The sequence below is a fragment of the Mastigoproctus giganteus genome, chromosome 14 (genome assembly GCF_048544385.1).
Source record: "Mastigoproctus giganteus isolate SK-2022 chromosome 14, ASM4854438v1, whole genome shotgun sequence".
Lineage (NCBI taxonomy): Eukaryota > Metazoa > Arthropoda > Arachnida > Uropygi > Thelyphonidae > Mastigoproctus > Mastigoproctus giganteus.
The window spans coordinates 69,284,549-69,296,570 of NC_143588.1; the positions used below are offsets into that span (position 1 = coordinate 69,284,549).

Here is a 12,022-nt window from a genome sequence, read left to right on the forward strand (position 1 = left end):
TATCTTCATAATTTTGGGCCGTTATCGAATTATGAGAGTTTAGGTAACACTTCAGGTAGGAATTTTTTAGCAAAGAAATGGCAGACTTAATTCTAGATGTTTATACTCAATATTAGATGTAATTCTAGATGTTTATACTCAATATTAGACGCAATTCTAGATGTTTATACGCAAATTACTATGAAAAGTAGTACCAATTATAATTCAAAACTAGACTTAGAAAAATTCAAATTATGGTTAAAATTAAAATTCAAATTATGGTTAGAATTAAAATTCAAAATGATTTAGAAAAATTCAAATTATAAAAATGTAAATAGGAATAAATTTTAATGAAAAACTGGGAGTAGAAATCAGAAAAAAATGAGTAAAAAAGTAAAATGAGAAAAGTAATAATTAGAAATGATAAAACTTAGGGAAAAGAGAATTAAGACTACTAATATTTAAACAGAATTTGGCTCATGCTACTGCTAAAATTGCTAATCTGCAATTTAATCGAGTTTCTTTAGCTTTTCCACATCATTCATTTGACTACAGGAAGACAATTTTTGGAATCTTACAAAAGATTACACATCAACATAGTTTCCTGCATCATGGACTGCAGCGTAACCTGGGTTTCCATGGGAAGAAGCTCAACTGTAAGTGGGTTCTCTCCTCTGTAACGCTGACATTTTGGACAGTCGCAGTTCGGGCGTGGGCCGCTCTCCATGTCTAGCTCTTCAACCGATGTGGGTGTTGTTATGGCGCGTTTTTCAGAAATTATTCTTTGCTCTTCTTCGTATTTGTCCACTTTGCAAGGGAAGGCAGCTTCCTCTCTCTTCTGAACACATATAGGACACTGGTACTCCATGGTATAGTTATCTTTGGAAGAAGAATTGCTTTTGTGCTTGAAGAAATTGAATTTCTGTAACAGAGGAATTAAATTGAACAATAAAATTGTGAAACTTTACACCAAGTACGATGTCTATGTGCTATCAACTTTACAATATTTTAGATATTTAAATTACTTATAAATTTATTTAAATAGAACCGATGAAACACAAAATAAAATATAATAATAAAATTGTACAATATTAAGGTCGATGGGCAATAGTTTGTAAACTAACAAAAATTCGAAAGACCAAAGTCACATCAAGGAATAAAATGAAGAACAATGAAGGTATGGATTTTTAACTTATCTTTGGCCACCGTGAACTTCTGAGCTACCGATTTGCAGCACGGTACAAATTAGGAAAGATAGCCCGAATTCAGATGCTCAGCGAAAAACCGAGTATATCGATTGTCACCAACATCAAGAAAGCATCAATAATCATCTTTAAGTAGAAGTCTTAAAATCCAATAGTTGTTTTAATGGTACGCTCCATTACTATATCCACCAGCGCCACTACGGACTTTCGAATATTTACCATGCAAGGATTTTAAAGTGTCTCATATCAGCCATGCACTTCAAAATCCTTCCATAAAAATTTTAACTCAGTAAATAAATGCAACTTAACGTAGTATTAACTATAACATTAGGAACATAACCAATTAAGCATAATGTAACAATACAAGTTTAGTTAATAGAAATAAAGGAACAAAGAATAAGCGGAACTTTACTACTACAAAAGGTAAATATAATTTGCATTATTTTCAGTTCCAAGTTTTCTATGCATCTGTATTTTGCAAGTGCAGCGTTTACATTGCAAATAAACTTTCTTCATAAGCTTAAAGGTTTTCGTTTGAAATAACTCTTTATCTCAAAAATTTATCTTATATTTATTCATCATGGATATATTTGAAATGCATAAATAGCTTCATTACAGAGTGGCCATATGGTCGTATCATCCTGTTTCATTATTGTACACTGAGTACCACATTAAGTACATCTACCTAATAGCCAATAGACCTTCCCTCCCCTCTAACCTTCAGTACAGCTCCGTCGTTGCACGGACCCAAGGAGGTGTTGAAACCGTATCACAGGAATGCTGGTCCATATTGACTCAGTTACTTCCCACAGGTTTTGCAAATTGAATGGTTGCGGATGTCTATAAGAGCTCGTCCCACCTCATCCCAAAGGTGCTCAACTGAACCGAGAACTGATGAGTGAGAGTTCCATAGCAGTAGGCTGATTCGCTCTCAAGTTCCTGAAACCAATTCTGACTTTGTTAAGATGGCGAATTATCGCGTTGGAAGGACCCATTCGCAGATAGATACACTGCAGCCATGAATGGATGCGCCAGGTCAGAAACAATTTTCAGATAACCTGTGCCATCCAGACTTTTCTTTTAGCCAACAAGTTGTAGATTACTGGAACAACTAGCCACCGCAGGTAGTTCAGGCGGAGACATGAATATGGGACCATAGACTCATCCTATCAAAACGAGTTCTTGAAACTGTGGGAACTGAGATTCGACAGACTAGGCAACGTTTTCCCACTCTTCTATTGTCCGGAATTTGCGTGCCTACTATAACCGAACCTTCTTGTTTTTTGCTGAAAGAAGTGGAACCCAGTTCAGTCGTAGGCTGTGATTCCCCATCTGTGAGAAGGTACAAGTTGTGCGTTCTGAAATGCGTTTGGTTATTACTGTTGTATTGGGTTGTTATTTAACTGACTGTAGCCTTTCTGTGTTGCTCTGCACAAGTCTTATCAGCTTTGTCGGCTTTTCCATTGATGCGAAAGGCCGATGAAGCCCTTTCAGAGCTGCACCCGACTACAGGAACACCGTTAATGGGATGTTATTGATTATTTGGTTATTGGATTAATCTACCAATCTTGAGACAAAATCGTATGTGAAAATCCCAGCAGGGTTGCAGTTTCCGAGATATACCAGTAAATCTGGCAGTCAGTAACTACCGTGCCACATACAAAGTCGCTTAAATCTTTTGTGTTGCATTGTTCCCGTACACGTCCAGCATCCCTAGGTATCTTTACATCGCATGGCACAAACATGTGATGCTGTTAATGAGGAAGCGGTCGATTTTATGAAATGGGTAGACGTACTTAATAAAGTGAAGACTTTGTACTATATACTGTGTTGTATGTCAACTGAATATAGACCTTTTATGTAGCTTATAATTAAAGTGCATCACTCGCAATCAACTGCGCATGGATGAAAATTGAAACAGACCATGCGAAAACGAAAGGTAAAATAGTTCCAAAAAAGACTACCAGGGTGTGTTGGTGGCATGCAGCAACAGCCGACCAACAAACTGATATATCAGGTGTGTCAACTCGATGGGACAGCCATTTGTATTGCAAAAGTGTTGCGAATGCTTTGCAGTATGTCGAAACTGTTACATCAGTGAGAATGTTGGAAACTGTTGCGATGCTTTCCTTTAGATCAGGTTTCTCATTTGTAGTACTACTTCGTCTTTCGCTTGGTACTGTAGACGCATCTGCTTTTATCTTATCTAAAACGTATGCGTCATTAGTGATATCACGAGATTTACTTTGCATAATGACAGCGTCAAGTACACCATCGTGTTGTCACCATTTTCAGAAGCTTGTGGACTAATGTGAGACGTGTTGGAGAAGCAAATTAAATTGGGAAAGTTGTATACAAACTAAAAGTTGTATATTTTCCTTTTCTTGATTTTATAGAAAAATAAATAGCTTTTACTTTTTTAATTTACCCTCTTATATTCAGATTTAAAACACAGGTATTCAATTTCAGGACCTGAAATAAATAATGAAGTGTGAATATACTGTAATTGTTATTAAACTAATTAGACAAAGAGCTTGTAGTATTTTAGATCATTCTGCGAACTAATCTTTCTGTTTGTAACTGTCTGTGTTGTTATCTAGCGACCGGTAGACAGCTCCTCTGGTGGTTTGAGTTGTTTCAGATTAAGCAAGTGGACAGCCACGGCCATGAGGTTTCAGTAGTCTCGTTTAACTACAGTATCCTTTAGTTGGATTCCTGTTTTTGGGATGAAAATCCACTTGTCTGAGATCGACTGACTCGGCCACAAGAAATACCAATAAAAGCATTTTTACTTCCATACGACATAGAAGAACAGCCTTGTTGCTACTCTTCTTGGTAATTCGAAACAACGCTAATACACTGTAAGGTGAGTAATTGTAGATTCTTCAATATATGAGGGAAGTTGGTGGAGGAAAACCAAAAATAAAAATTCGAATAAATGAGTAATGGATCGCATAGGATTCTAACTTTACCGCCCCTATTTGATAAAAATGTACTTATTTTGATATCGGTTGCCAGTAAAGAGAACTTTGCTAGATTAAGGTAAAATTTATGTTAAATATTTGTTTCAGGATATTGCGGTGTTGCATGTATTTGTCTGTTGAATTATTTGTATCGATTTTGTTTCTCTGTATGCGACAAGAGAGGACACATGAGATCTTTTCTGGACTAAGGAGAGAAGCGTACCGCTGATATAGGTATACTGACAGAAGATGAAACAAGCAGTGAAATATTAGGAACATAAGGTGACAGTTGACCATTTCGCTGTGACATCGGCGAGGATATATGTTAGAGGCCATTGTAATTGGAAGCGCGGCGATCGGCATTACACGGAACCAACAAAAGGTCTTTTTCTTCTACTAATACCAGCTACAAATTGCGAACGAGTTGTCAGAATCAAATGCGAAAGACAAACGTAAATTTCTTCTGAGTTCTTTTCTTAGAATATCCTTTATTTTATTTTATTTTCTTTCATGACTGAACAAAATGTGACTGGAACGGAATTCCAGTCACGCCACTGTATTTTTAGACCAAGAAAATCCTTAACTTAAGAAAAAAAAACGAAAACAATCCTTCTCACGCGATATTATGGCAGGAGTTTTATACTTTCATGCTTTGGTGTTAACATTTCGATATCTCTGTTAACGCAGTCAACCTGATGGGTTTCAGGATATTGCATGTATTGTATTTGTCTGTTGAATTATTTGTATCGACGGAACATGAAACAGAATTCTCTTTATTGTAGTACTTTACAGTCTCATAAACAATATGGACACCATATTGGATACGATACAATACCAGATATCATTCTCCTTCATCCTATTTTATATTAGAATTTGAAAACAGTGTCACATTAGCAAAACCAATACTACAGATTATCAGCTGATGTAATCACCAAATTGAAACGCCATAGTTCTACTTTTCCTTGGTGACTCACAGTTGGCAATCACAGAATTCAGTTGCTCGACCCATCTGTTGTATTTCTTTGATCTGCTATCTGTTAGCGCCAACTCAGTTGCTTTTATACGTGTTCCTGATATGAGGATGGCGGGTAGCTCATTTTCCCCAATTCTCAGCCGCATCCGGATGCTTTTGGCAAAATAGTGTAAAGTATTTCTGATCTCTAGGAAGTGATGCGGTAAAGACAGTAACGTATAACTGCCATTAACTGAAAATGAAATATCAATTAAATGTCTTCATCGAAGCACAGTGCATTTTTGGTCATCGGTCCTTAGACTCTCCTGAGGTATTTTTTTTATGAAAACCTCAAACACGAGAGGTATTAGAACCTTTAGTACTTAGTACCGTGCTTGAGTTGGAGGTTGAGAAGACGAAAGAAGATATTTGTAGACATTGGACTTGAACTTCTGTAGATTGTAATTTTCAGGAAATACGGATGAAGGAAGGTTGTTCCAGAGAACAGCAGTTGAATGAATAAACGAAGAAGATGAAAAGTTGGTTCTGTGAGTTTGAAATTGGACAGTAAATGGATGTTGGCTGGTGGCGGCACGTGTTCGGACTGTTTTGAAAGAGAGCGGGAATTATAGAAGCCAATTCAAAAGAACAGTGCCCATGGAAGTACAGTATCTGTAGAAGAGGCATGCAGCAGAAACAGTACGTCTATGAGACAGAGTGGAGATACTCTGTTAGAGAGCAGTCATTAATTAACCTAACTGCCCTCTTCTGAAGCGCTCTTAGTATCAAGATTCGTCAAAATCCTTCTGACATCGTTTTGAGAGAAGACCACAGGAGGCATTGAATGGAGCGTGTTGGGAATGGTGGGAGGTGTTTTACCAAGATCATTAATACAGGAGTTGGAAGAAAAATGGGATGCTAGCAGGTTAGCTTTATCCTTGGCTGAAGTGACAACGGAACTATCTGGTTTTGACAGAGGTGGGAGCAGAGATGGACAAAAGTTGCGGCCAATAGCTTTGGCAAGAGACCAGAATGTCGGCTACCATTAGGACAAGAAGCAAGTTTTCTACTCTTAACCTGTTCAAAATCTAGTTTGGATTGATTAATAACTGCTTTACACTTGTTGCGAGCTCTGGTGTAAGTGGTGTAGTCGAAGGGGTGGTTAGTTAGTTATTTGGTTTTTAGGAGCATTAGCAACTAAGGCCATATTGCTCCGGGGATATGCGGGGATTTGTGCTAGCCGCAAAGACACTGAACTGAATAGTTATAGAAAATTGTGTGTACATTATATTTTCCATTTATGAAATCTTTTTAACGAAGGCTTTTCAGTTTCGTGTTAAGAAAATAATTCATAGCCACAGTATATTATGGGCGCCTCTGTAGCCAGGTGGGAAGGAGCAGCAGTGCGTAGCATACGCTTCTTGATTAGACCGGGGTTCGAGCCTGTCTCCAACAAATACGGAGGATGCGGAAAGGTCAGGGAATGACCACCGCATTTCCTGGAGCAATATGGCCTTAGTTGCTAATGCTCCTAAAAACCAAATAACACAGTATATTATGCTTGTAAACTGCTTGTATTCTGGTCGATTTGCCTTTTCAGGACGAAAATTGTCCAAGTTTTCGGGAGTTAAAAATCAAGGGCGTTATTAACTCGCACAGGATTCGAACCTAGACTTTTCTACAGGGTATGAGAGAACGATGATTATAACTACGGCGCAACCCGCGAGGGCTTCTAATTATAAGGAGGAAAATTAAATTTTAAATTATTTTTTTGACGGCAGTGGACCTGCTCATATCGTTTATTTGCCCCAAGGCAACTCTGTGTCTGTGCGTGCGCGCACGCGTATGCGTAACCTCTTAGTAACCAGGACGGAAGCACCTTACAGTGGATAGCAAGGGGAAGGAAGGAAGAAAATTCGAAGAGTTCCATTTAAATGAACTTGCGACCCAGGGCAGCTGAGTCATTAAGTTCTTCCTAGTGGAAAAACCTGTGAACTCAATGCCATCAAGAGTAGATGGGGAAAATATAGTAGGAAAGAAGGTTGGGGAAAGGAAAGAAAAGGTAAAATGAGTGGGAAATATGAGAGGAAAAAAGCCTAAACTTATAAACTTAATGAATCTCAAAGTAAAACCTCTTGACCCTTTTTTTCTTTAAATCAATCTGAAGTGAACACTTTTCCCGAAAACAGCAGTACATACTGTGGGGGGGATATAACACACAATTATTTTATTTACGTAGGAAATTACTTGTTCAGCGAACTTATACACTGGTGTGCAAAACTTAAGGACCAGTCAGGGCCGACCGGGCTAGCCGGGTGGGTAAAGCGCCTGCCTGGTAACCCAAAGGTCGCGGGTTCGAATCCCGCTTCGGGCTTGGATCAAAGTGCTGCAAAAACCTTGGGAGGTGCATTATGGCCACAGAAGCCGATGCGCCAATAACTACCAAAAAAAAAAAAAACCAGTCAGGTTTTCACCTGTAGCTTCTCATAGGAGTGGCTGTGGGATATGGGAAAAGCATACCAAAGGAACCTCGTGAGGTACAGAAATGAAGGAAACAACACCCACACAACAATGGAAGCAGAACGGTACAGAGGGACTTTATTCAAAAATGGCAACATAGCACTGGCTGCCATGATACAGATGCATCACTGCCAAAGATGGAACAAAGGGAAGAGGTGGTCATCGGTAGGAGATATGCCCCCCCCCTAATGTCGAAGCAAGCTTTGCACCGCCTGTCTATATTTAGAAAAATGCTGCTGGTAAGTTCTTGCCGTAACATCGTCCATTACTCTGTCAGCGCCATCTTAAACTGGTGAACATTTTCTGGTGGGTGTGGACCTGCCGCTAAGTGTCACCCCAGAGCGTCCCATATGTATTCGATGGGATTTAGATCGGTGGAACGGGCAAGCCAATCCATACGAACAATGTTTTCGCTTTCCAAAAGCATATCAACAGCTGCAGTGCGATGGGGTGTGGCGTTATCATCCATAAACACGAACTGGGGGCCAATGGCACCTCGGAACAGGCGCACATGGGAAAGGATTACCTCAGTACAGTAGCGTGCACTGCTTACAGTTCCGCCTTCCAGTATCTGGAGTTGTGTATGTCCATCGAAGATAACGCCTCCCCAGACGAGAACACCTCCACCGTCATATCGATTTCTTTCAGCGATGTTTGGGGGGTGATATCGTGTGCCAACCTCTCGCCAGTTTAGCTGACGTCCAGAATCGCTGCTGAGACTGAATCTACTCTCATCAGTAAAGAGTACCTTACCCCATTGCGCTGCTGTCCAGTCCTTGTGTTCGATGCACCACTGTAAACGGTGTCTCCGATGGGTAGATGTTAAAGGGGCACAGCGTACTGGCCGTCGGGAAACAGTCCACCTTTGTGGAGTCGTCTGGCCACAATAAACCGCAATATCCTGTGTCCTTTGCAGCTGGTTTGCAATGGATCCCGATGTCTGGTGTCGGTCGCTCTTGGCCTGCAGGAGTATATAGCGATCATCATTGGGCGTTGTTTTTCGTGGACGACCACGACTGGTCCTTCAAACAGCTGTTCCTGTCGTTCTGAAAGCCGACCACGCTTGCGAGACGATGCTATGGGCGATACCAAACTCTGCAGCCACATTCCTCGCACTTCGACCTTCCTCGAGCTTCCCAATTATTCGACCCCGTGTTAAGTCATCCAGATATTGTCTACTGGCCATTTCGTTGTCTGTAGCACTGTATGAAACCAATCAAAACGTCTGTAACAATCGTGCTCACCATTTGGTAATTTCCACATACCTGCTGAACTGCTGCTTTTATCTGCTTATGTGAGCCTGCTCATTACGATTCAAATTTTTGCATCTGCACCAGCTTTCTACTGAACGGCCACAGTTATGCAAATAGCCACAGGCTATTTCGTTTGATTTTGTGGTTGTAACCTTTAGAAATAGTGTTGATCTTTAAGTTTTGCACACCAGTGTAGTAAACAGAGTAATGTGAAATTACCGATGATAAAAACAGTTAAGTTTGCCAAGACCGGGATCGCATCACATTTGGGAACATTTGGATTACAGGAGTAGGCAAGACGTCAGAAGCTTGTACGGGTCAGACAGCGGCACACAGGAGTCAAGTTAGATATTGTTAACCAAAGTGCTGCAGATCATTTTTCTTAGAAAGAACACTTAGGGTCATCAACGGTGGAAATTAAGAACAGCTCGGGCTTGACACAAAGGAATAAGTTTTCTTGAATAATTACATTTCTGTGGGATGTTTTTTTTTTTTTTTTTATCGCACGTCCGCTCGCAGTCAACGTCCAGCTTGTCAAAAAATTCTTCAAAGGATGTTTCCTTTGAAGGCTATTAAGTCCAGTCACTTGGGACCGGAAAGGCGAGTCATCACTTCTGAGTGTTTTGAAAATTCTATACGCGAGAGTGAGGATGCTTGTTCTGATCACACGAAACTGCCGAAGAGTCCATCTTAAGGAGATGTGGATAATGCTCACGGAGATGATAAAAGGCTTGCTCAGAATGCAGTTGAGCCATGGCAGGGTCCAATAGTCGATGTCAAGGACAATTCTAAGCTCTGACTATACAGTAGAAACCCAAAGACCGAAACGTAGAGGGTCACTGAGGAAATGCATCTTACCACGCATTGAGTATTAGTGTAGGTCGATGGACACCAGTCGGTTCCTCTTTAGCTCTACAAAGAGCAGCGAGAGTTTTTTTTTTCTCTTAGATATGGCGAAGATTTGGATTGTCATACATTTGCGCAAAGCCAACCGAAGCCATAGGGCATCACGGTATCTTGTCTGATAGCAAGATTTCCCTCTTTTGTTTCTATTTTGTGCTAGGAATTTCCTTAAAGGAATTTCTATTTGAAAGCAAAACTAATTGTACAGTAATGTTCCTGTACCCGGATCGTTGATAAAATGGGCAAGTGACAAACTGAAATAACAAGACGTTCAGTTCAAATCGGTGATTGATTCTCACCCATCATTCATGCTAAAATAAACACCATCCAAGCATACTTTATCGGATGAAATACAAAGAAAAAGGTTTGTCTTGAGCTTACTGCATCGCATCGTCTGCATCTTCTTCCTGGAAAGTGTCTGCCAAAAAAGCAGTCTTTGAAAGTATAAAAGCGGATGGAACGTGTTTCGTACTTTTTATTGTTTTTTCCTTTTCTTTACATATCAAAATTTCCGCTTCAGTAAAGTAGACTGACGGAAAAAACAGCGATAAAAGCTGACTGGGTCAGACTAAGCAAGTGAGAGGGTCTAAAGTCTAACACATGATCTCACTTCGATCGATTTTATCGATCTCGATCGGAACACGCCAAAGTTTTTCCGGTTCTGTATATCTTAATGGAATTTAAATTTTCGAGCTGCAGTTCCGAGAAGGAGGATTTTCTTTTGCATAACGATACACATCCAGGTAGAGAAATCTCCTCAGGGCTAACGTGTCCTTTGAACTTAAGGAGTCTAAGCTCCTTTGAGATAGTACGTATGCATATTTTGCAAGGGGAAGATTCGGCTTCCAAGAAGCGAAAGATTTCCATATACACACACAAGACGAGTAATAAATTCGTGTTTGACCATCACTCCGAATATTCTGAAATACTTCCGTTATGGATTGATTTTAAGCATTTCCTAAGGAACGAAGGCGCACAGAGGAAGATTTATTCAGCTTTTTTGAAATCCCAATGCTTTCATTTCAGAGTTCAGTTTTTTCCCAAAACTATCTTGTTATTTCTTTGAGAAGTATTTCTATTAATAACAGGTTGGTCGGGTGATCTGTTTCAGTGAGGACACTAAATAATGTCCATATCAAATTTCCTTTCCTTTTATTTTCCTTCTTTCTATTATTTTATTTTTCTAAAATAAAATATACCGAATCCGAAAAGATGGTCAGCTGACCAACATACAAGATGAGCATATATTCAGACGATGCCATATTGGGATCGAGCTTTTTCAACCTTCAGTGTGGAGGCAACCTCGCCACAAGTTGCCTTGTATTTCTCTAAATAAAATGTACTGCTCCAGTGGAGAAGTATATTGCTGTTTTATTTAAAATGTTTGTCGTTTGAACTTAATGTGGTCGAACTCCCAATCTCCATTTAGCTCCGAGTTGATAAAGCCTACCGAAACTGGAATTTTCATTTTGGGATAAAAACAACAGGTAATCTCTAAAAAAAGCCTTTGACAAACACGAGACGAAAGCAAAAACCAACAAACTCGCAACCTTAAATCATCTTAGGGACACGTCCATCTTTTAAATCATCTCAGGAATCTACCCAGACCGCAATTTTGATTCTTTTGAAGTTAATGCGAGCGAACTCAAAACGTCAATTCAGTTGACGTCTACCCAAATCCGGGTTTCGACTCTGGAGTCTTATGGTGATCAGGTAGGCAATGTGAAGACCTTAGCAATCCAGCGACGAGAAGTATCCATAATATATGAGATGCGAGAGGATGCACAAAAATAAAATTAATATAAATTAGCGAAAGCCCGTGCAAGAGTGCTATGTACCATTATTGGAAGCAGTGGCCAAAGCCATTTTTCTTATGTAGCAACCTACCTGCTCCTCAGCGATGAGACTCCAAAGTCGAAACTCCAGTAATAAACTAAAACAGCAATATACTTCTTTACTGGAGCAGTGCGTGTTATTTAAAGTAGTACAATACCAAGGCGACTCGTGGTGAAGGTCCTCCACAATATGAGATTAGTGAACTAATTAGCAAACAGACATTGCTCAAAGCTATGTAAGAAAAATGGCTTTGGCCACCACTTACAGTAATATTTTATAGCACTCATAGCTTCGGCTTTCGCCAGTTACTTGATATAAAAATGAACTTGCTCTTTATCTGGCGCCATTTTCTTTTTTACGGTGGTTTGTTTGCAATGTGGTGAAGATATATGTCCACCCCTGTACACTTGA

At 39.7% G+C, this 12,022-nt stretch overlaps 1 protein-coding gene across 1 annotated transcript in view; it reads right to left on the bottom strand.

Annotated features, from left to right (window-relative positions):
- Window positions 1–362: 362 nt before the first annotated feature.
- LOC150075210 (uncharacterized) overlaps window positions 363–12,022 on the bottom strand; it is a 78,937-nt gene continuing 67,277 nt past the window's right edge. The window contains exon 3 of the mRNA XM_090388921.1: window positions 363–901. Within this exon, the coding sequence (XP_090245047.1) occupies window positions 554–901 (348 nt within the window). The 3' untranslated portion in view covers window positions 363–553. The remainder of the gene's footprint in view (window positions 902–12,022) is intronic.